The 26,210-nt window shown below is 49.6% G+C and overlaps 1 protein-coding gene across 3 annotated transcripts in view; it reads right to left on the bottom strand.

Moving 5' to 3' along the window:
• INPP4B (inositol polyphosphate-4-phosphatase type II B) overlaps positions 1-26,210 on the bottom strand; it is a 1,087,411-nt gene that overhangs the window by 801,496 nt on the left and 259,705 nt on the right. For all 3 annotated transcript variants that reach the window (XM_075348265.1, XM_075348236.1, XM_075348245.1), the window contains exon 3: positions 5,898-6,016. In XM_075348265.1, coding sequence (XP_075204380.1) covers positions 5,898-6,016 — 119 coding nt within the window. The remainder of the gene's footprint in view (positions 1-5,897; positions 6,017-26,210) is intronic.

The raw sequence follows: 26,210 nt of genomic DNA, 5'->3' as shown, positions 1-26,210 counted from the left end.
TTTTTTTTTTTTTTTTTTTTTTTTTTATTTTATTTTTTTTTTTTTTTAACTATGTCAGGCTCTAAGCCCCATCTAGCAGCTTCTGTGGCTGCTCCTATCCTAAATGAGTGTGAAGTGAATGCATTTGGAGACTCTCCCAATATTGTCAGGCATTTTTTAAGAACTGCTGTGAATTGAAATTGTGACAATGACTTACAATCCTCATGAATTGCTTAAAGGAAACAATGTGATCCATTTTCCTCTACCCTGTTGATCAGTTTTTGACTTTGCCAGAAAACATTCTAATCTGTCTGTGTACTGATGCACGTCCTTGTCTTGTAGACCCCCACTTCTGGTGGAGCTACTCGACACCAACTCGCTGATTCTCAAAAGCGCCAAAAAAAGGCCAGTGTGAATGCACAACTAAAGAGAAACACTTCAAACGGACTGCTCCAGACTCAGCCTAGTACACTCAGTATCTGCTGCAATAACTGGAAAGAAATCGGACGCCGTTTATCTCTGGTCTTCTTACAACTTTTCCTGTAACCCTTTAGGGCCTGCTTAACTAAAAAATGCTTTGTGTAATCAGTGAAGTCGAGCAACTTAAACCAAAAAGCTAATCCAGACATTTTACTATCAATACTGGACAATGAAGTACCGTCCACAAAGGCCCTGCTAATGTAAAATAACAACAAGGAAACATTATCATGTAACCTGGCATCATGTCCCACTAGAGCACACAAGTCTTCCCATTCCCTCCATGCTGACTGGTACCTCTGCCATGTGCTTACACCCACAGACCGTTCTATCAGAGCGTATGCGGTGTCACTGGCAGTGACCACAGAAAATCCGGACACTTCTTGCCTTGTACCTCTGCCATCGGGGCTAACGAACGGAATCTGTCCCACTGAAAACGAGACAGAACATCAGCCACAGAATTGCACACACCGGGGACATGCACAGCTGTAATCTGACAATGTGACTTTAAACAGCGCAGCACTAGATGACGCAGCAACGTAACAACAGGCAGGGAAGAAGCTGATTGTTTGTTGATGACTTCTACAACTCCCAAGTTATCACAATGAAATCTCACTTTTCGGTTTTGGAAAATATTGTACCAAATTTCACAAGCAACCACTATGGGGAACAATTCAAGGAGTACTAAGTTTCGTGTTAACCCATTGTTTCTCCAACTCTCTGGCCACCTATCTGCACACCACTGTCCAGAACAATATGCACCAAAACCAGTTGACCCCGCTGCATTCAGTGTGGATGTCTAGATCAAAATTTGAAAACCGGTGGTCTGATCCACAATGACCTCCCATTAAACTCCATTAAGAACTGTTCCCATACCGCCAGATCGTCCTTTAATGTTCTAGCCAGCCGCACAAAGTGATGTGGAAAGGTTATGCCTGAGGTAGCTGCAGCTAGGCGCCTACAAAAAACTCTACCCATTGGAATAATGCGACACGCAAAGTTCATTTTTCCTAACAGCGATTGTAGATCCTTTAATCTGATCTTACGGTGGGATCTAGCTTCTCTGACTGCCTCCAGCAGATCACTGACCTTGTCATCCGGTAATCTGCACTCCATTGCTTCACTGTCAATCAAAATTCCTAAAAACTTGATAAGTGTAGACGGGCCTTCTGTTTTATCTGATGCTAACGGTACTCCGAAACACTTAAAAACCGACTGAATCGCTGCCAATAATGAAGCACAAACAAATGACTTTGGTGGACCAATACATAGGAAATCATCTAGATAATGCAGGACAGAACGCACGCCGGCTTCCTTCTTTACTACCCACTCCAAAAATGTGCTAAATGATTCAAACAAGGAGCATGAGATGGAGCAGCCCATCGGTAAACACAAGTCTACATAAAACCTGCCACTGACAACCCAAGAGATGGAAGCTTTCTGGATGGACTGGTAAGAGTCTAAAGGCAGCTTCAATGTCTGTTTTTGCCATTAAAGCTCCTCTGCCGTACTTCTGAACCCATGCAATCGCTGTATCAAATGAAGTATACGAGACTGTGCAAAGTTCCTGATCGATTCCATCATTAACTGAGCTTCCATGAGGGAAGGACAGATGATGGATCAGCCTAAACTTGACTCTTAAGTTTTCTATTGGCATTTTGGGGAATGGGCCTGCCATGCGGCCCAGGTCAATTTCTTTGTTTAGTTTTGTGGAGACAATGTGAGAATATGTATAAGCTGAAGCAAGGTTACGAGAACAGGTTAATGGGCCTGAAGTAGATGGGATCTTAAAACCTTCTGAGAAACCCTCCCCCAGCAATTGTGCTGCTTTTCTATCTGGGTACCTGCTTAGATAGCCCGCCATCTCCCCGAGTCTAATTGGGGTTTCCCCCTTTTTGGTTAATCTCTGCTGTTGGGGTTTTATTTCGTGTAAAGCATTTTGATAGGCTATGGTTTCCACTACAGAAGGTGCATTCATGTTTGTACCTGCATGTGTTTCCGAATCTGCACTGGCTATCATTGAACTGCCAGCAGCAACCTTTTCTGTTTGCTGCCGACAATCCGCTTGCTGATGATCTGCCGACATAGCCCTGAAAGGGCTGATTAACCCCCACGTGGCGCTGTCATGAGACGCATCCATAAACTAATATCTTTGTGATCCCAACGAATCCCTTGGCGACCAGCCTTTCGTTGGCGAAACTGCTCATCATAGCGCAGCCATGCTAAACCTCCATACACACGGTGCGCCTCCCCGATAGAATTCATGTAACAAAATAAGGCAGAGCAATGTTCAGGAGTTTTTTGGCCTATTACACTTGCTAATATGGCAAAGGCCTGGAACCAATTGCTAAATGTTTGGGGGATGAGACAATACCGTCTTTCTTGTTCCTCTCTTTTCCTCTCATCAAACCTTACTCTATCCAAGTTATATTTTTCTAAGGGCAATAATGAAAATATTTCCACATATTCGTCGGCCCAAATCTTCTCCCTAACCTCCTGTTTCAAATGAATTCCTAGAGGACCCTCAAAACATACATATAATTCTCCTTTTGCTGCATCAGATAATGGAACCCCTTGTGAAATTACTGCGTCCTCCTGTGTGTCTGGATCAGCACACGACTGACTTACCACCTCCGATGTCCGGGGACCATTCCCGCACCATGCAGCAATAGGAGAAGAGGTTATGGGTAAGCTAGACTGACTCAAAGCCTCCTTAACCCCTGACACTAATTGCTGTACTACTGAATTAAGATCCCATCCTACATTGCCGGGAACTGTACCCCCAACTGCGCCCACTGGACTCATTACAGGTGTTGTTACACTAGATATAGGACAAGAAAAAGTGTTCTCACCAATACCTGGCTGCGTCCTAGGTTGACCAGCCGTTCGTGACGTATTAGTTATAGTCTCTACAGCCCCTCCATTATTGAAGTGCTGCGTGCTGCTGCCCTCTAGTGGGGAGTCGTTATCTGTGTCATAGTCATTGTCTGGAATCTCTTCTGAGTCTTGTAGCTGTAGATTTCTTGCCGGACTTCAATCCTGAGCCGGCCGAAGAAGTCTTTGTCTGGTTAAAGTACTTTTGCGCAGTTGTCTTTTTGGATTCCTACCACTCCTCGTGTAATGAGAACCCGGATCCGGAAATGTTGTGTGTCCTAAGCCCATCCCCCCGTGTTGGTTTATTTCCTGGGGTAAGGCCGTATGATGTCCTCTAGAATGATGCAAAGATTGTTGAGGAAGTTCTAAGGATTCATGGTGGGCTGTGGTCACGTCAGTTGTAGCTTGTGTGGCTGCTTCTCTGGCTGGCACCTCAGTAGAGCTGGACTTTCTCCTTGCACTTCTTGGTGTCTCTCTGGTTAGATGGTCGGGCTCTTTTCTCTGTCCCTTGTTATTCTTGTATTGTAGTTTCCTTCCTGGTTTGTAAAATGGATCAGAGGCCGTGCTGCGCTTTGCTCTTTTCCTAGAAGTAACGGAAGGACTTATGATCCTATTGTGAGTCCTATTGGCCATTTCAGAAGTTAGTCTCTCAGGAGGTCTGGATCTTCTTAGAGTTTGATGTTCAGAAAGTTCAGAAGGGACAGATGCTGTATTCCGGGCATTCTTCAACTGCTTGTTTCGTCTTTGAGTCCAGGACAAAGGAATGACACCTTAACATGGGACCTATTTCTTATATGGCCCCTGCCCCCATCTCTCCTCCTGCTCGCTCACCCCCACCACCACATTCCTTAGGTAAAAACCCCCATCCCTTACTCCTTAACCCTTTCCTGGATCTATCACTGCCTCAGTCATGTACGTTACGGCTATCTGCCTTCACTCTGCTGGAAATGGAGTAGAACAAGAAAGTCTTTATACTGAGGATTGTTCTGCTACATTACTGCTAATGCCAGTGAAGTGACGGGAAGCATCCTGAGTACGGCCATTAGCCTGGTTTAGCCGACCTGCCAACTCCCACTGCTTATTTGCGAATTTCGCCGGTTTTAAGTCAAGATGTGATTTCTCGCATGACTGACAACATAGACTGCATTGTGCTCCCTAAATATCTGCCTTTAGATATGGCACCTCTGTGATTAGTGCATGTAGCAATTGGATAAATCGTTTCTAAGTGATCCCCTATCCAGCCAAGTGCTATCTGTTACAGCATAACCATCAACTCCAATAGCAGACTGGTCCCATCAACGACAAGCTACATCACGGTATCTCACAGTGGGCGCAGGGAAAACCAACGAAAAAGCAGCAGAAACAAAGCCAAGCAGTGTCAAGAGCATTGCAACAACCTTCTTGGGATGCTTAAAGGGTTATAAAATCACTGCAGTGTAAACACAGAAGGGGTTAGAGGGAAAAGAAATCTGGGTCATTCTTCAAGTAGCAAATGAATGTCTACATTTTTTTCCTTGCTAGCAGAACACTCCAGACAGTAAGAGCTAAAGCACTGAGATCTGTAACAGGCTGTTTAAACCATTCACTTGCAGAATAGCTAAAGGTTCAGATGCTGCCAACCAGATTAGCAGTCAGCTGGAAATCTGCGTCTATAGGAAGCACGCTGGACCGCTCCATCCCAGGCTACATGCCTTAGGAACTGCAAATGTGTCTCGCAAAGTATTTCTACAGCAAAGCAAACTGGTTTACACGCCATGTATCCTGTGCTCGAGTCTTGTCTAAACTTACAGGAGGTGCCATGACTAAAGTAAACAGTGCCCTTCCTGGCTGCCAGCACTGTTTCCTTGTTCCCATCGTGAGGCACTAGCCGACAGAGACAGAAGAGGACCCCTGTGCAAGAACAATATACGGGACCTTTGTAGTCATGAAAATGCACAAATCCACCTGTTTTATCACTAGAAGTCCCAGAAATTTTGAGCTCCACCTTGAAGTCCCGAAAGAGGGTCAGATGACCCTTAGTCCAAACTGAATAGAACTAACTAGAAACTAAATGGTCAAACTCAATGGAAAACCACAACCTCCTGTGGTGCGACAGTAATGGCCTTAATTACAGAACAAAAGACGGTGACTATAGGAAGTTAGACCCGTCTCTGGGTTCCAAAGGTAGAAATGTTAAATAACCCCTCTCTGGGACTTCTAGTGTTAAAGGTGGAAATGGCCCCCCTTACCTCTTGGGCGCAGGTTGCACCAATGATATGTCCACCCCTGTCATGAGGGCAGCTTTGGTTAGGATCCTCCTCACAATCCAGACATGAAGGTACCCATCCCCTCAACCGAAAACACATTCTGGAAAAAGGGTCAAATGTACGTAATCCTGGGCTCAGTAATCTGGGATATCCTGCAGTCAGTCATGGAATGAACGGTCAGCTGTCTGTATGTAGCAGGAAATATGCTAGTCATGAATATACATGCTACTTGCTGGCATAGTTCTGGATAGAGTCACCCCATACAAATGTGTTGAAACCTGCCTGAGCAGCGTATGATAACATGCAAGGAAATATGCTCACCTCTACTATTTCTGTGTTCGCGTATCTGGTTGAGGTCTGCTCTGTCGGATGTGCCACCGAGATCTGTACGAATGTATTTAGCTTTCCATCACGGGCAGCAGTGAGTAAATCCTTGCACGCTACGGGAAGAAAAAGAAAAAAAAGAGAAAAGCAAATATAAATAGACTGTAAAAGTGCTAGGTTAATGTGCCACGGGGCGAGCCAGACTTAGCACGAGCCGCGAATGACATCTCTGGAGACGCAGCTGATTTAGCAGAGGAAGTCCCTTGGAGTTACCTTTGCAGACATAGGAAGTCACATGTTAGAGCTGAGAATTCATTTCCACAAGCGGCTCCTGTAAGATTTCCCAGCCAGAGGCACAGCATTGGAGTATAATTGCAGGCTAATCCGCAGCCACATACACAGGCAGCAGTAAGAGAATAAGCCCATCAGCTCTGACCTTAAAACCCAGCAACGTCACTCACAGTGTGGTCACAGACCTTGTGCAGGAATCTCTCAGTGTTACTGATTAACTGGCTGGGTCACACATATCCTGGCCAGGATACACTCACATACACAACAAACGCGCTGAGGCTGACTGTACGCATGTGTGCTTACTATAATGTGTGTGTGTGTTTTACTTACAGAGCAAAACTGAGAACACACACACACACACACACTCATACATACATGCACACACACTCACACACACACACACACTCATACATACATACACACGCACACACACTCATACATACACGCACATACACTCATACATACACACACACTCATACATACACACACACACTCATACATACATGCACACACACTCATGCATACACACACACACACACTCATACATACATGCACACACACTCATACATACATGCACACACACTCATACATACACACACACACACACACACACACTCATACATACATGCACACACACTCACACATACATGCATACACTCACTCACACTCATACATACATGCACACACAGTCACACATACATGCACACACTCACACTCATACATACATGCACACACACACACTCATACATACATGCACACACACTCATACATACATGCACACACACACACTCATACATACATGCACACACACTCATACATACATGCACACACACACACACACTCATACATACATGCACACACACACACACTCATACATACATGCACACACACTCATGCATACATGCACACACACACACACACACACTAATACATACGTACATGCTTGTCACTGGGTCCCTTTGGTTCTTCCAAAGATGCGCACGGTGCACTCATAGTATGTCTGCCCAAGGAGCAGACACAGCATGAAGAGGGCCCCTGTTCAAGAACAATATATGGTCCCTTTGCAGTTCAATAGTTCATCATGATGCACAATTGGTCTGAGCACTAATAGGCTGACACCCTTCCCTCCACCCAGCCCTTTACCTCTGTAGCAATGCTGGCATCACTTTTGGCGCCCCTGAATGCATCAGGGTGCCACAGGAAACTGCATCCTTTCACCCAGGGTGCAGGACCTACCCCCCATGGTTCCAGGTTCCCAGAAACCGGTGTCACTACTATCAGCACCACAAATCCCAACCACACCTCACATCATGACATGTCAGATACACCAGTGGGCTGGTCAAGCTGGAATAGGGCCACCCACCTAGGGGTCAGGCAGACTGGTGGGAGGGAGGAAGTAGGCAGTTCAGTGGCAGCCCTCAAAGAGTGAGGAGCTGGAGTGTTAGTGTGGCGCCCCTGACCTGGTCAGGCACCACTGAGTACTGCACCCATACTGGGTGAGTACAAACAGGTAATCCCAAAGGCTTAGTAGGGAGTGTACGCACAGGCACACTTTAACCAGGTCTCAAACACACATTAGAGGGGACCCCTGGGCAGACCCAGGAGGGGGCGTGGCCTCCACATCTCAGTAAGGGTACCTTCACACTTAGCGATGCAGCAGCGATCCGACCAGCGATCTGACCTGGTCAGGATCGCTGCTGCATCGCTACATGGTCGCTGGTGAGCTGTCAAACAGGCAGATCTCACCAGCGACCAGTGAACAGCCCCCAGCCAGCAGCGACGTGCAAGCGACGCTGCGCTTGCACGGAGCTGCCGTCTGGAAGCTGCGGAGACTGGTAACTAAGGTAAACATCGGGTATGGTTACCCGATGTTTACATTAGTTACCAGCGCACAGCTGTGTGTGCAGGGAGCAGGGAGCCGCGCACACTGAGCGCTGGCTCCTTGCTCTCCTACCATAGCTACAGTACACATCGGGTTAATTAACCCGATGTGTAATGCAGCTACATGTTCAGAGAGCAGGGAGCCGCGCACACTGCTTAGCGCTGGCTCCTTGTGTGGCGCCCCTGACCTGGTCAGGCACCACTGAGTACTGCACCCATGCTGGGGACAGTACAATACAGGTAATCCAGAAGGCTGACAGGGGTGTGGAACACAGGCGCATAGTGATCAGGTCTCACACATGTACCCATGAGAGGACCCCTGGGGATCCCAGGAGGGGGCAAGCCTTCACCTTCACTGGAATAGTGGAGGGGGTAGAGCCTCCATCTCCTCTCAAGGGGTGTGGTAGAGAGTCTGGTTGCTAGGTGGCGTAGGCAAGAACAGGAGAGGAGGGGCAGTGAGTCAGTTAGAGCAGAGAACTCCATAGGGCTCAGTGAGGAGCAGACCTGTGGGGCTGTTGCTGTCTAACAGCGCCCGCGCAGTGGCTACAGACGGGGGAGAACGGTCAACTAGGAGTGCTGCCTGAAAGCCAGCTTCAGCTAGGGAGTGCAACGGAGTGGGAAGTAAGGAGACTGCTAGAGAGCACCAGGCCCAACCGGGCGGCAGATCCCGAAGCGAAGATAGATCCAGCTTTCTTCTGCTAAACCTGCCGGTGTGGGGCTCTCAAAGCCCACACCACATCACCACAAAAGCCGCAGCCACGTAACCGCAGTTAGGGCCCATAGGTCATAGGAGGCAAGAGGCTGGAGTGGCCTGGTCCGGGGAACAAGCACACGGCAAACAACAAGGGGAGAGAGGCTGCAGCATCTTCCCTGGGTGACCCCCATAGGGACTCAAAGTCGGGGTCACCCCAAACCACCAAGGGCTAAGGAAGGCGAGTCAGTAGTCACCCTCATAAAGTCAGCCTGAAGGATACCTGGTTCCCACCTGGTTCATCTCAGCTACGCCCGGGTTACTCACCCTGCCACCTGATGTGAGTAAAAACCCTGAAAGACATCCTGCCTGTGTGGTCATTCTGCGACGTGTGGTACTACAAACCTACACAGGGCCCTGGGGCTTGCCTCACTCTCAGGAGGCTACTACATCTAACTGCACACACCATCAGCCCCAGGCGACCCTCAACCTGCAGTGGCGGTCCCTACTGGCCGCAATACTGAGAGTGGCGTCACGATCAAAACAGAAGATTTCCTACCAGTGACGGAGATCCAGCAACGTGGAGTCCCTGAAGGTAACGCACCGACACCGACACACCACCTGAGGGGCTTCACATCTGGCGTCACGAACAGGATAAGGACTAGACCTGTTCAGACAGGTGACCATGTGCCTGGGCGGTCCGCTTGAAAAATTGGAAGCGCCGCCATATTGCCACCATGAAAAGCGCGCTGAAAAACAACAGCAGCCCGCGCTGGAAGAAGTTACCGCCCACGAAGAGGTGTGGCTACCCAGAGATCCTCTGCAGAGTTCTGACCTCGCTGATGAAGAAAGCGGAAGCGTCCAGAGACGGCGGAGCAGAGAAGAAGCCAGTAGCGTGCTAGAGGAAATGGAGTCCAGACGTGGATACCCAGAGCCAGGCTCTGCTGCCTGGTGGTGCCGGGAGCTTGCCATCTTCTGCGACCAGCTGGAGGCCAGGATTGTGCGACAGCTCAGAGAAGAACGCACGGAGCTCCTGGAAATGGCTGCGGCGGTGCGGACCTATGAGGAGGGAGCCGCGCGGAGCCTGCCGGATCGAGCGGCGACGACGATTCAGACCCCGATGGGTGAGTCCGGTGTTGCCCCGGCTAGAACAAGAGCCCCGACCCTAGCTGCTGCGACCGCGGTCCCAGAGGAGGCGCCCGATGCGGCGACGCTGAGTGAGGCCGCAGCCACGCTAGGTGCGGCCCGCCAAGCCCAGGCCGCTGCAGCGATGCCCCGCCTGTCCCGCAGGGCTCCGACCACCACGGCAGTGCTCATCCGTGCTGCAGGTGTGACGCTGACCCAGGCTGCCACCCTGCTGAACCCGGTCCGCCAAGACCCCAACGCAGCAGCGACGCTCGTCCGCGCCGCAAGTGATATGCTGAACCAGGCCGCAGCCCCGCCGGGTGCGGCCCGCCAAGCTCCGATCACTGCCGCGACGCCCGACTCAGCCTGCACGGACCCCATCGAGGCTGCGACGCCAAGTGAGACCGCGGCTGCAGTGTCCAGTCCGGCCCGCCAGGAACCGGCCGCGACAGAAACGCCAATTCAGGCCGCCGCCATACAGGGCGCGGCCCGCCAAGACCAGGCCGCCGCCATGCCAGGCGCGGCCCGCCAAGACCAGGCCGCCGCCATACAGGGCGCGGCCCGCCAAGAAGAGAAGACTACCTCATCATTTTCCCCGGCCTGCAAGGCCAGAGCAGACACCGCTCCCCAGTCCAGAGAGGTCCCTGCCAGGAAGACCCTGATAGGAGAGGACCCTGAATACTGGAAGCTGAAGGCTGACCTAGAGGCCCAGTTTCCACAAGAGATGGTGGATCGGTATTTGCTCCCTCCGTATACCCCCAAGGAGATTCCGGCAACCCCTGCAGCCGCGCCAGAGAGTCCACCGCCCAGACCAGCTGAAGAGAGCCCATCCCCAGCACTGCCACAACCAGAGTGCAGTGAAGAACTAAGGGGGAGAGGAGGCCAGGAAGCTGAGGAGCTGACTCCGGAGCCACCAGCAGTGGATCTATACTCAGAACCGGAGATGTTGCCCTATTCCCGCTGGGATGAAGAGGATTTGACACCGTCAGCAGACGAAGATCAGCCCAAAGACCTCACCTGGGAGCCTGCAGGCATGAACCCAGCCCGCAAGACAAGGCGTAGCAGAGCCAAGTATCCTCCAACACCACAGTCTCCAGAGCAGAGAGAGGTCACAGCCAGAGACCTGCAGGAGAAAAGGTGCCTAAGAAGGTCCCAAGCCCAGGCTAGAGGACCCCTTTACAGAGGAATAGTAGAGGACTTCAACTTGAAAAGCGGATACGGCTTCATTGTAGTGAAAGGAATAAAAGAGGGCATATTTGTAAATCGGAGAGATGTTCAAGCCCACCTGCCCAGAGGACATTCAGGCAGAAATTTGAAAATTGGGGACTTAGTACAGTTCACCTTGCATCAAGGAGAAAGGGGCTACTATGCCTTAGACGTAGCACCATGTCCCAGACAAGAAAGACAAGAAAGACAAGAAAGACAAGACAGAGATAAAGAAACAGATGCAGAAAAGGAAACAGATGAAGACCAAGAAAGGAAAGATAAAGAACCAACAGATGAAACAACCACAGACAAAGATCCTACAGATGAGACAACCACGGACGACGACGGAGAGCAAGAAAGTCACAGGTGCCAGTGCCCAACGTGCCCACGCCCTAGTGAAAAAGAGGAGTAAAGTAAAGGAAAGTAAGAAGTTTTGACCAGTTAAAGTTTGAAAAGTTTTGTTTGCAACGTTTAAGAAATGCGCCCACAAAAACTATTGTGAGAAATAAACTTTAAGGCTATGAACTTGCTATAGCCACAAACTCTCGCAGTGTAAATAGTTACACCAGTGGCACCACCACCAGGGCCAGCCTGTTTAGGGGCTTGGCTCGTCTGCAACCAGGGGGGCCCGTCCGTAGAAAAGGGCCTTGGCTCACCTGCGACCAGAGAGCACGCCTGTTTATGGGGCCTTGGCTCACCACCACAAAGAGGGTACCTGGTCAGCACCAACTGTGGAGGCCGCCTCTGCATCCTGCCAGAAGAGGCTGACGGCGCGGATCCACCAGGCCAGGTATACCCTGAAACCACCAGCCCATGAAAGCCGCCTCTACATCCTGCCAGAAGTGGCTGAAGTCGCGGCCAACGGGAGAGGAAGATTGGAGGAAAGGTCTGGGGAAGTAGATGGCCCAGATCTGGTTACCAAAAGGACCGGTGACCTGCCTCCTGAGAGGGTTTTGGGTGGGTTAACGGACTTGTGGGTGGAGGGTGGTGATGTCTGATACCTGGTGGTTTTAAAAATGTTTTACATGTTTTAATGTTTTATGCATTTTAAAATGTTGTCTTGCAGCCCGAGGACGTGCTGGTGATAACTAAGGGGGAATGTGGCGCCCCTGACCTGGTCAGGCACCACTGAGTACTGCACCCATGCTGGGGACAGTACAATACAGGTAATCCAGAAGGCTGACAGGGGTGTGGAACACAGGCGCATAGTGATCAGGTCTCACACATGTACCCATGAGAGGACCCCTGGGGATCCCAGGAGGGGGCAAGCCTTCACCTTCACTGGAATAGTGGAGGGGGTAGAGCCTCCATCTCCTCTCAAGGGGTGTGGTAGAGAGTCTGGTTGCTAGGTGGCGTAGGCAAGAACAGGAGAGGAGGGGCAGTGAGTCAGTTAGAGCAGAGAACTCCATAGGGCTCAGTGAGGAGCAGACCTGTGGGGCTGTTGCTGTCTAACAGCGCCCGCGCAGTGGCTACAGACGGGGGAGAACGGTCAACTAGGAGTGCTGCCTGAAAGCCAGCTTCAGCTAGGGAGTGCAACGGAGTGGGAAGTAAGGAGACTGCTAGAGAGCACCAGGCCCAACCGGGCGGCAGATCCCGAAGCGAAGATAGATCCAGCTTTCTTCTGCTAAACCTGCCGGTGTGGGGCTCTCAAAGCCCACACCACATCACCACAAAAGCCGCAGCCACGTAACCGCAGTTAGGGCCCATAGGTCATAGGAGGCAAGAGGCTGGAGTGGCCTGGTCCGGGGAACAAGCACACGGCAAACAACAAGGGGAGAGAGGCTGCAGCATCTTCCCTGGGTGACCCCCATAGGGACTCAAAGTCGGGGTCACCCAAAACCACCAAGGGCTAAGGAAGGCGAGTCAGTAGTCACCCTCATAAAGTCAGCCTGAAGGATACCTGGTTCCCACCTGGTTCATCTCAGCTACGCCCGGGTTACTCACCCTGCCACCTGATGTGAGTAAAAACCCTGAAAGACATCCTGCCTGTGTGGTCATTCTGCGACGTGTGGTACTACAAACCTACACAGGGCCCTGGGGCTTGCCTCACTCTCAGGAGGCTACTACATCTAACTGCACACACCATCAGCCCCAGGCGACCCTCAACCTGCAGTGGCGGTCCCTACTGGCCGCAATACTGAGAGTGGCGTCACGATCAAAACAGAAGATTTCCTACCAGTGACGGAGATCCAGCAACGTGGAGTCCCTGAAGGTAACGCACCGACACCGACACACCACCTGAGGGGCTTCACACTTGCTCTCCTAGCTGCTGTACACATCGGGTTAATTAACCCGATGTGTACAGCAGCTACATGTGCAGAGAGCCGGAGCCGGCAGCACAGGCAGCGTGAGAGCTGCAGAGGCTCGTAACTAAGGTAAATATCGGGTAACCACCTTGGTTACCCGATGTTTATCTTGGATACAGCTTACCTCAGCTGTCAGATGCCGGCTCCTGCTCGCTTCATTTGTCGCTCTCTCGCTGTCACACACAGCGATCTGTGTGTCACAGCGGGAGAGCGGCTTTGAAGAAAACGAACCAGGGCTGTGTGTAACGAGCAGCGATCTCGCAGCAGGGGCCAGATCGCTGCTCATTGTCACACACAGCGAGATCGCTAATGAGGTCACTGCTGCGTCACAAAAAGCGTGACTCAGCAGCGATCTCGGCAGCGAGCTCGCTGTGTGTGAAGCACCCCTTAGTGTGCTGCTGTAGAGAAGCTGGGAAGGAGTTGTTGCAGTGGCAGTCAGAGGAGTAGGAGTGGAGCAGCCAAGTCTGAAGTGCGGACGCCGGAGAGCGGAACACTAGTCAGACTCTGCACGTGTAGTGGCTGCTGGCGGGGGAGTACATTACCACCCAGTCTGAAAGACACCCGAAGAAAGAGAGCAGTAAGGAGTTAAGTACGAGGACTCCTGGTAATGATGCAGGCACGGAGTACAGGTCCCTCTCGCCAGACATCCATTTAGTGGTCTGCTAAATCCTGCAGGTGGTGGGACTAGAGGTTCCACACCAACCAAAACAGAGCCCGAGCATCAGCAGCAACGAGGGGGCCCATAAGGAGGATCGAGCCTGGAGCCATCTTTCCCTTGGTCCATGCTGCCAGCAAACGGGTCAGAAAGGGGAGAAAAGCCAGCTGCAACTTCCCTGGATGAATCCAACTGTACTTTAAGTCAGGGGTTGTACGAAACAAGAAGTGCTAGGAAGGTAAGCCAGTAGTAACCCCTACACCAGCCTGAAGGGTAACCTGGTTTTCTCTGGTTCATCACAGTATCGCCCGGGTTGCCTCACTCCACCACCAGAAAGTGAGTAAACAGTTGAAAGACATTTCTGGACTGAGACTGAGTTATTCTGCGACCTGTGGTTCTACACACATACACCCGAGCCCCTGGGGCCAGCCTCACTCTCGGGAGGCCATACCATCTAGCTGCAGATACCATCAGCCCCAGATGCTCGTTAAACTGCAGCGGCGGTCACCCCTCGCCCTGACCGCAAAACCGAGAGTGGCGTCACGACTCCTATGAAAGTGAACCTGACATACCTGTTGCCAGAAGGGGTCCCTACAGAGAAGTCCCCGCAGTGTCCCGGAGGCGACCGCTGCAGCACTGTGATGGGCGACTCATCAGCTCCCGGGGAGCTAGACCATGGTTGGGTCGCAGACGGTGTTCCGGGACCTGAGGAGTCGGGGACCGGTAGCAGTGACATTGGAAAAGAGTGCGACGGACATAGTCTAGGAGGACTGTCGGCATTAGAAACCCAAAAGAACAGTCGGGTACCGAGCACGACGGGGTACAGGACCCTAGATCAGGAACCGATTCAAGGTCCTGATAATTAATCTAGGAGGAAGAGTATCTTCACGAACTTCCCTAAGAGCTCAGAGATTGAAGGCATCAGCACAACGCGAGGGATAGGGTTTTCCAAGCAAAGCAACCCACTGAAATCCCAAGTGCCAGCCATCAAGAGCACAGCTACACTATACATAGCCAAGGGGCCACAACAGACAACTAAATTGTGCACGGAGGCAGTCTCCGGATTACCAAGTTACACCGGTGGGAGCGGACACCTGGACGGGCTCCCTGCAGTGACAGTGATACACAGAGACTTTGGTTTACCTCCAGTGTGTGTGTCTAGTTTATAAACCTCATCCAGCACCACGATTACCGCAGTGAGTACCCTGATCCCTGCACCCTGCCTTCCCGAATCCACCAAAACTCCAGAGGCCGGGGCCTTCCCTACCTGCAGAACGACTGACACCTTGCTGCTCCACACCATCTGCCCCGTTACTCCTTCCAGCAGTGGCGGTACTCCCATTATCGCAACCCGCAGGTGGCGTCACAAACCTCTCTCCTGTAAATAATCCACTTTCAAGGAACGGAGTGTTTGCCGAGCCCGGGTCCGGACCCCTCGAGCCACGACCACCCCGGATCTGAGCACCCCAGTCTGCACACACTCATATGTCTATTTTGAAAAGACAACCTCTGGATATAACACTGACCACATACATTCAACTTCCTTGGTTCTGAGTGGGACCCGTCTTGTTAAACCTCTGTACAGTCCCTGACAGAAGTTCTGTCACTTATCCAAGTTATGTAAATAAAAGCTTATAACCTGACTTTAAATTCATCCATTGGTTTCATAAATTACTCTTTTGAAAGCTTAAACCCTCCCAAATTTGGTTTAGGTTATGAAAATAAAGTTGTTGCAAAGCTGAAATATTGATAATTTAATAAACACAGAAAGGTCAGATTTTGGCAAGACAAAGTTTTGTCGCCTTGTCATATAATGCACCCAATCCTTGTTTACATCCTCAACTGTGCTCACTAAATGAACGGTTAATTAGTGGGTGTGTATAAAAAGAAACCCAGCACCCCAGATCTTCAGTTGAACTGCAACTTGACCTCTGATAACATGCCAAAAATCAACCCTGCAACCAAAACCTTGATTATCAAGAGGTTGAAGAACAGATCCACTGCAGAGGTGGCTAGCACCTCTCATGTGTCTCAGTGTCAAGTACAAAGAATTAAAAAAAGATTTGAGGAGGCTGGAGATGTTTTTGACTACCTCAGTGTTACCTCAGTGTTACGTCATCACCGGAGTCCGCTCCATCGACTTCTACTCCGATCGTCAGGCGACGCCGTGTTCCTGCCATGGATAGTGCTGGTGGTGGGAGAGGAGTCGATGCCAGCGGCGTCTGTGGGCGCAGGCTCCACTTATCCACTGGTCTGGGTTTCCTGGGCATCTGCAGTGCCACTGGCTGACTGTAGGTGGCAGGTGTCTCCCAACTGAAGTACCATCATTCAGCTACAGCCTATGGGAAGACACCACACCCTTTTTAAAACCATCCTGTCTGCTAACCCCTGCAAGAGATAGTTCTGAGAATTCTGGCTCCTGTTTTATCCTGTGATTTCGTGTGCTGATTACCGCTTGTTTCCTGACTACCCTCCTGTCTGCTGTTTTTGTACCTCGCTGCCTGATCTGGATTTGACCTCTGCTACGTTTTCTGATTACGTTATTGCCTGCTGATTCTGTCCCTGTTACGCAATTCCTGGTTTGACCCTGCCTGACGACTACTCTCTCAGTGTTACGTCACCGCCGGAGTCTGCTCCAGTGACTTCTGCTCCGATCACCAGGCAACGCCGTGTTCCTGCAGTGGATGGTGCTGGTGATGGAAGAGAAGTCGATGCCAGCGGCACCAGTGGGCGCAGGCTCCGATCATCCACTGGGCTGGGTTAGCTTAGGATCTGCAGTACCGCTGGCTCACTATGGGTGGCATGTGTCTTCTAGCTGAAGTTGCCAGCGTTCAGCTACAGCCAATGGGAAGACACCACACCCTTCTTATTTCCCCTCCTGTCACATGATTACTGCCAGATATAGTTCTGATTTTCCTGGCTCCTGTTACGTCCTATTCTGTTGGTGATTCCTGTGTTGACTTCTGCGTGTTTTTGACTACCCTTTTGCCTACTGTTTTTGTACTTTGCTGCCCGACCCGGATCTGACCTCTGCTACGTTTGCTGACTACGTCACTGCCTGCCGATTCTGTCCCTGTTCCGCAATTCCTGGTTTGACCCTGCCTGACTACTACTCTCATCGGACTGCAGCGTTCCACAGGTAGTGATCTCCAGGGTCCTGTGTAATTCCAAATCCCTGTATAGGGGTTAAAGGGTTTCAGGGTTCTGGGGGTCCTACTTGGTGAGTGGCTTCCCTCTAGCCTCCCCTTTACAGTCCATCTGAGTCTGTGGATCCGGGCAGGCGTTACATTATATCTGGCCTTCTAACCAGGAGAGGAAAAAAAAAAAATGGATTCTCTCCATGCTGTGCTAAATCAGGTGCACACCCTTTCTGGGCTTGTACATGGACTGACACAGCAAGTGCAGGATCTCAGGTCTGCTCAGGTCCAAGCCCCCGCTGCAGTACCTACCTCAGCATGTCCAGAGTCCCGTCGACTGCAAGGGAGCAGATCACGTGGTGGAGTGCCTGGATCAGAGAGGCAATCGCTTCCAAGGCAGCAGCACCACCTGAGCGGACCCCAGGATACCTGCTCAGGTGCCCAGGTACTTCCTGCAGACCCTATGAGGTTAATGTTACCTGTCTCATTGTCTCACCAGGGAAAATCTGTACAGCTGCAGGCCTTTGTTGATTGTGGCTCTGCTGCTAATTTTATAGACACTATTGTAGCAAAAGAGCTGGGTTTGACTTTGCTAATGTTAAATGCAACTATGAGAATATCTGCTATTGATAGCACCCCTCTCACTCAGGGTGTGGTTACTTTTGTAACTCCAGAGATCTCCATGCTTGTTGGTGCTCTGCATGTAGAATCTGTGTCATTTTTTGTTCTTGAGAATCTGATGTCAGCAGTGGTATTGGGTATGCCATGGCTGCGCAAACATAACCCTGTCATAGACTGGCATCAGGGTGAGATTGTGCGACGGAGCCCTGAGTGTCAGGAGATGTGTATGTCTTTATCTGTGAACCTGACTAGAGCTGAACCTATCTTCATACCTTATGCATTCAGGGAATTTGCTGATGTGTTTTCTGTATCTGAATCTGAAAAATTACCTCCGCACAGAGATTATGACTGGCCCATAGATTTGGTCCCCAATTCCCGACTCCCCAAGGGTAAAATGTATAATCTTTCTGGTCCGGAGCATCAGGCCATGAAAGATTATATAGCAGACAGTCTGCAGAGAGGGTTCATCAGACCATCCAGGTCACCAGTCGGTGCTGGATTCTTTTTTGTTGATAAGAAAGATGGTGGCCTCAGACCTTGTATTGACTACCGTGAACTGAATGCTATTACTGTAAAGAATTAGTACCCTCTGCCACATATCCCCGATGTGTTTAACCAGCTCATAGGAGCCCGGTGGTTCACCAAGCTGGATCTCAGGGGTGCACATAACCTCATCCGTATCAGAGAAGGGGATGAGTGGAAAACTGCATTTAATACTCCAGAGGGACACTATGAGTACCTAGTAATGCCTTTTGGATTAAGTAATGCGCCGGCTGTGTTCCAGAACTTTGTTAATGACATTTTCAGAGATATTTGTGGTCAATATGTGGGGGTCTATCTGGATGATATCCTGATTTATTCTCCTGATGCTACGTCACATGTCCAACATGTATGCACTGTACTCCAGAGACTCAGGGAGAATTCCCTATTTGCTAAATATGAGAAATGTGTTTTTTTTGAGGCAGAGGTTAATTTCCTGGGTTATATATTGTCTGCAGAAGTATTACGCATGGATCCCTCTAAGCTTCAACCGATTAAGGAGTGGGTGCAACCCAAGTCTCTGAAAGCCTTGCAGCGTTTCCTTGGATTCGCTAATTATTATCGCAAATTCATTAGAGATTTTTCCAAAATTGCCAAACCCAATAAGGTACAGCAATCCCAAATACAATTATGTATAACAGCAATAAAATTCAATCCTTTAATATTATTGATTTAAAAAGAAGAATCCAAGTTCCTCTAGTTCCACAAATCAATTCATCAAGCCATCACCATGTGTAATTGGATACCCAATCTGTAGGTCATCGGACCATGTATGTTGGGATACACACAGTGGTGGCCACTAGATCAAAAAAAAAAACACAACAAAAAAACACAACAAACATAAATGAAGTATTATTGCCAAGATCAAGGACAGTGGTCCAGAAAAATAAACTTAGCAGAAAAAATTAATATACCTAAAAAAATATGTCACAATTCCGTATATGCTGACAATGGTCAGACATCAAGATATATCAACATATATTAGGCATATATAAAAAGGAATGGTCTCACCACATCCTTTCACAAAAGGGCAAGCAGTCTCTCCATCCGGATCCTGGGTTTAGCATGCCATTCAGCATTCACTCTCCCTGTCCAACCTGGAGACAAAATAACAAATTTGCCTGCTTCCCCAAACTTCCGTCCTAACAAGGACGGACCACATCTAGTAGTGCAAAGCTGGACCCCCTAAGCTGACCCTATAGGCGTCCCGACGCGTTTCGTCCACAATGACTCCTCAGGGGACATAGTGCTACATATATATCAGGTCCTGTTCGCCAGCCCTCACATACCTATAATGTCAAAGGAAACTGGCCCATAAAGGTGGGGTCTTTTATACAGGATGTTAGTATGGTTCCTCCAATCATGAGGTAACTCTCACCTGATGTTTAACTCCATTATTATCATGTGGATATTCACATTGGCCCGTTTGTTCACAGCACGTGTTTGTCGGCGTCCTAGACTGCTCAGCGCGCGCTCCCCTTAGGGAGCGCCCCTCACAGTCGATGACGTCAATCACACCCGGGTGGAATCCTCCCCCCCGCTCGTGACGTACCTCCCAGTGATACGAATCAGGGCGCACACACCCCCAGCGTTCAATCTGGGGGACGCCCCTTGCTAACAGACATAGGCAGTACCAGAGGGGAAAGTTCCTCCTCACCCATGACGTACCTCCTCACAGTGTCCCAAGGGGCGTGCGCTCTGCTAGCGCTCAACGTGGACACCGCCCCCAACCGAAGGAGATACGTGACAACAAGAGGAAGATCCCGCCCTCAAATGCCGCATGTTTCCATGACAACCCAACAGTTGTGCGCTCCACCAGCGTTCCATCTGGGGGACGCCCTGGTTGTCAGGCATCGTTAGTAGCAGAGGGAAAGTCTCCTCCTCACCCGTGACGTACCTCCTCACAGTGTCCCAAGGGACATGCGCTCTGCCAGTGCTCAAAGTAGAGACCGCCCCCAACCGAGGGAGGAACATAGCAGCAGATAGGGATCCCACCCTCAGGTGAGGATGTTCCCATAACAACTCAAAAGGCATGCGCTCCACTACGGAAGCGCACGCCTCAATCGGAGGTATAAACCTCTACCTCTGATATAGAACCTCCGACTTACCATACGGGAGCGTCACACAAGGGGCGGATCATCCAAACGCTGCACATTCCGGCCTAACAACGTTATTCACTGGTCAAAGCCATAAACATAGATGATTCCCCCAACCAATGCAAACACCCCCCATCACTCAAACATTACGGGATGAAACTTCCCATCTGATTAATAGGTGAGGGGCCATCAAGTTGGTTAGTGTAGTGAGGATAATTATGGGAAACACTATGGCCCAAGGCCTGCCATAAAGGCACCATTTTCATTACAGTATGTTCAATAAAAGGGCCAGGAATAAATCCACAAATATATTGGTTTCCAAAGTATTGTATGAAATTCCAACGCCAACCGGTGTGGATAGCCTTAATGATCCAGATAGCACTGGTTAGAAAGAGCATACACGGTGACATGAAAAAAGAAAAAATGCCACCATGTTACTTCCAACCAGAAGGACTCAAGGAAAGGTGGGATAGTTATGATTGCAAGGATATACCATCCACGGACACTAAATGTAACTATTGAAGAGCAATTGCTCATTCAGACCTTTTGGGGACAGGGTTTCAAGCTTGAACATCCATCTAGTCTCTCTCTGAAGGACAAGTCTATCCCAATTCCCTCCCCTTTTTGGTCTCGGGACTTTATCAATCCCTGTAAATCTCAATACACGAGGATCACCCCCGTGCTTCTCGTTGACATGTCTGGCCACAGCAGTGTCCCTCCGATGTTCCACATCACCCAAATGCTCACCTATCCTCCTTCTAAATTCACGGATAGTTTTTCCAATATATTCGAGGCCACACACACAATCAATTTTGAAAAACGACCCCTTGTGTGCGGCAGTTGATAAAATGTCGAATTGTAAATTCTTCTGAAGTCACATTACTCCTGAACGTCTTAGTGACCCGTATGACCGGGCAAGCAATACACCCTGAACATTTAAAACAGCCCTTCACACCCTTTGCCAGCCAATTCTCCTCGACTGTTCGTGTGAAATGGCTATGGACTAAACGATCTGCCAAGGATTTGCCTTTTTTATAGGTGATCTGCGGTTGCTCAGGCAAAATCGGATGAAGATCCCTGTCCATCCTCAGGATTGACCAATGTTTATTGAAAATGTGGCGTACACTGTCCGCGCCATTATCAAAGGTAATGATAAACCTATTTGATCCATCCTGAGTGTCATTCCTTTTTCTAGAAATCAATAATTCCGATCTAGGTCTCTCCTTAGCCTCATCAAAGGCCTTCTTGATGATGGTTTTGGGGTACCCCCTCTCCCAGAACCTTTCTCCCAGATCTTTGGCCTGAGCTCGAAAATCCCCCTCCTTAGAGCAATTTCTTCTAATTCGAAGAAATTGCCCTTTTGGGATCCCCCGTTTAAGATGTTGAGGGTGACAGCTGTCCCATCGGAGTAGGGAATTCGATGCTGTTGGTTTATAGTAGGTGCATGTATGGAGGCCTCCTACAGTATCCCTGTGAATCAAAATGTCAAGAAAGGGCAATATGCCCCCCTCCTCAAATACAGATGTGAACTTCAAACCGATCTTATTCACATTAAGGTCCGCCACATATTTCGACCGATCATCTCTGGGTCCACTCCAGACAACCAGGATGTCGTCTATGTAGCGTGTCCAGATCTCAAAATGACGCGTTACCTCTTCCGTTTCATGTGTAAAAATCATAGTCTCCTCCCACCAACCCAGGAGCAAGTTGGCGTACGAGGGGGCACAAGGGCTCCCCATCGCGGTGCCCCTGAGTTGGTGGTAGAAGCGTCCGTCGAAGAGGAATACGTTTTTAGTCAAGCAAAAATAGAGAAGTTTCAAGACAAATTCATTATGCTGTCGGTACTGGGTCCCTCTCGTTGAGAGAAAATATCTCACCGCCTCCATCCCTTTATCATGTGGGATGGAGGAGTAGAGAGCCTCCACATCAATACTGCCAAGAGTGGTATCAGCCTGTATATTGATGCCCTCTAATTTACGTAACAGATCTGGTGTGTCCTGTACATGTGACTGCAAGGCCATAACAAATGGTCTAAGGACACGGTCCAAGTATATTCCACAATTTTGAGTAAGACTGTTGATGCCAGAGACTATGGGTCTCCCCCTCAGGGGATCCAACCCTTTGTGCACCTTTGGAAGACAATAAAAGGTTGCCATGACAGGGTTTTTTTGAAAGAGGAAGTCATATTCAGACTTGTCAATAACTTCCATACTTAAACCCTCATCCAAAATTGTCCTTAATTCCTCCAGGTGCACCCTAGTTGGATTCCCCGGGAGCACCTCATAAGTATCTCGGTCATTCAACAACCCAAAACAGAGTTCAACATATTTCCCTGTATCCATGACGACCACATTGCCACCCTTATCCGAGGGTTTTATGACAATGTGGTCGTCACGCTCCAACTCTTTCAGGGCCTGCATTTCCATTCTGTCCAAATTATATTTTGAAAATATATCAGTCACAGCTAGGTCTTTTAATTCTTTCGTGACCAACTCCTCCAAAATTGCCAAACCCCTCACCGATTTGACTAAAAAGGGGGCTGATGTGGTTAATTGGAAGGCAGAGGCGATCCATGCCTTCTCAAAATTAAAAGGATGTTTCTCCTCAGACCCGATTCTGGTTCAGCCTGACCTTATGCGTCTGTTTATTGTGGAAGTCGATGCATCCGAGGTTGGAGTGGGAGCGGTGCTATCACAAGGTACTCCGTCACTCACTCAGCTTCGTCCTTGCGCCTTCTTTTCCCACAAGTTTTCTCCCACAGAGAGAAATTATGACATTGGTAATCGTGAGCTGTTGGCAATTAAATGGTCCTTCGAGGAATGGCGCCACTTCCTCGAAGGCGCCAAACATAAGGTCACAGTCATCACAGACCATAAGAACCTCACTTATCTGGAATCTGCTAAGAGACTCAATCCTAGGCAAGCTAGGTGGGCATTGTTCTTCTCCAGATTTGATTTTGTGGTAACATTCCGGCCCGGTACCAAGAACACCAGAGCTGATGCACTTTCCCGTAGCTTCTGTCCCTCTCAGTCCAAAGACTCTGAACCAGTGCATATTTTAGCTAAAGGCATTATTATGTCATCGGTTTCCTTAGATTTGATAGAAGAGGTCCATAATACCCAAGACCAAGCTCCTGAAACCACCCCTATCCATAAACTGTTTGTCACCCCCTCACTGCGCCTACGGGTACTCCAGGAATCCCACAATTCTGTGCTGGCAGGTCACCCTGGTATCGGCAATACCCTCCGATTAGTAACCAGGAATTTTTGGTGGCCAACCGTAGTGAAAGATTGTAAGGAATATGTACTGGCTTGTGAAACTTGTGCTCGAGCCAAGACACCCCGTACCCGCCCTGCCGGATTTCTCCAGTCCTTACCTACTCCAGTAAGCCCTTGGACACATCTCTCCATGGACTTCATCACTGACCTTCCACCCTCAGAAGGGAAGACTTGTATCTGGGTAGTAGTGGATAGATTCAGCAAACAGTGTCATTTTGTTCCTCTGTCCGGATTACCGAATTCTGAAACTCTTAGCAAGTTGTTTATTAGGCATATTGTGCGGTTACACGGGGTTCCGGAAAATATTGTTTCTGACCGAGGAACACAGTTCGTCTCAAAATTCTGGAGGGCGTTTTGTAAAAAGATCCATACAGAGCTATCTTTTTCATCTGCCTACCACCCAGAGACCAATGGTCAGACCGAACGTTCTAATCAAACCCTTGAACAATATCTCCGGTGTTATGTGTCTGACCGTCAGTCTGACTGGGTGGAATATCTCCCGCTAGCTGAGTTCGCTATCAATCAGTATCAGGAATCCATCAAGACTACCCCCTTTTTCTGCAATTTAGGGTTGCATCCACGTTTTGGTTCTTTTTCTTCCGCTGTGGTGGATACTCCTGAGGCTGACTCAACTGTGGACAAATTAAAGGCTATCTGGTCTGAGGTGAAAGAGAACCTGAAGAAGGCAAAGGTTGGTCAAGCCTCCTCTGCTAATAAGAGACGTTCCAAGGGCCCTAGCCTTGGAGTTGGGGACAAGGTATGATTATCCACACAGAATATTAAACTCAAGGTCCCTTCTGCTAAGCTGGGTCCGAGATTTATTGGACCTTACGTGATAATCGAGGTAATTAATCTCACAGCTTTCCGCCTGGAACTCCCCCCATCATTCAAGATATCGAATGTGTTCCATAAGTCCCTCCTCAAGTTATATCGTGCCCCCATTCACCCAGTCAGTGACCCTCCTCCTCCTGTTTTGGTGGAAGGAAACTTGGAGTATGAGGTACAGAGAATACTTGATTCCCATATTGTCAAAGGGGCGGTACAGTATTTGGTGCATTGGAGGGGTTACGGCCCTGAGGAGAGGTCATGGGTCCCTGCGAGCGATGTTCATGCTAGGGGTCTGGTCTGACGGTTTCACCTCCAATTTCCTGGGAAGTCGGGTTTTGAGGGTCCGGAGGACCCTCGTGGAGGGGGGGTACTGTTACGTCACCGCCGGAGTCTGCTGATTCTGTCCCTGTTACGCAATTCCTGGTTTGACCCTGCCTGACGACTACTCTCTCAGTGTTACGTCACCGTCGGAGTCTGCTCCAGTGACTACTGCTCCGATCACCAGGCAACGCCGTGTTCCTGCCGTGGATGGGCTGGTGATGGGAGAGAAGTCGATGCCAGCGGCACCAGTGGGCGCAGGCTCCGATCATCCACTGGGCTGGGTTAGCTTAGGATCTGCAGTACCGCTGGCTGACTGTGGGTGGCATGTGTCTTCCAGCTGAAGTTGCCAGCGTTCAGCTACAGCCAATGGGAAGACACCACACCCTTCTTATTTCCCCTCCTGTCACATGATTACTGCCAGATATAGTTCTGATTTTCCTGGCTCCTGTTACGTCCTATTCTGTTGGTGATTCCTGTGTTGACTTCTGCGTGTTTTTGACTACCCTTCTGCCTACTGTTTTTGTACCTTGCTGCCCGACCCGGATCTGACCTCTGCTACATTTGCTGACTATGTCACTGCCTGCCGATTCTGTCCCTGTTCCGCAATTCCTGGTTTGACCCTGCCTGACTACTACTCTCATTGGACTGCAGCCTTCCACAGGTAGTGATCTCCAGGGTCCTGTGTGATTCCAAATCCCTGTATAGGGGTTAAAGGGTTTCAGGGTTCTGGGGGTCCTACTTGGTGAGTGGCTTCCCTCTAGCCTCCCCTTTACAGCCCATCTGAGTCTGTGGATCCAGGCAGGCGTTGCACTCAGACTGCAGCCTTCCACAGGTAGTGATCTCCAGGGCCCTGTGTAATTCCTGTATAGGGGTTAAAGGGTTTCAGGGTTCTAGGGGGCCTGCCTGGTAAGTGGCTTCCCTCTAGCCTGTCCATTACAGCCCGTCTGAGTCTGTGGATCCAGGCAGGCGTTACACTCAGGTTCGTCAGACCCCGCAAGAGAACTGCTCAAGAGGAACGTTTGTTGGTTAGAAAATCCAAAGCCAGCCCCTCTTCCACTGCAGCAGAGCTCCAAAAGGCCTGGTCACCTCAAGTCACTGTGCCAACTAGAACAGTTTGTAGGATTCTGTCTCGAAATGGCCTTCATGGTCGAATCAGTGCCCAGAAGCCAGCACTAAACAAAAGGCAATTAACAAATTGTGTGGCACAGCCTGCTATACAGATGGACGCTGGAAAAGTGGCAGAAGGTAGATTTCTCTGATGAATCTTCAGTTGAATTACACCACAGCCACCGCAAATACAGAAGGAGACCTACTGAAGCTCGTATGGATCTAGA

Source organism: Anomaloglossus baeobatrachus, chromosome 1, assembly GCF_048569485.1.
Source record: "Anomaloglossus baeobatrachus isolate aAnoBae1 chromosome 1, aAnoBae1.hap1, whole genome shotgun sequence".
Lineage (NCBI taxonomy): Eukaryota > Metazoa > Chordata > Amphibia > Anura > Aromobatidae > Anomaloglossus > Anomaloglossus baeobatrachus.
The sequence above is the reverse complement of the archived record's forward strand: the minus strand, read 5'-3'. Positions and strand labels throughout refer to the sequence as shown.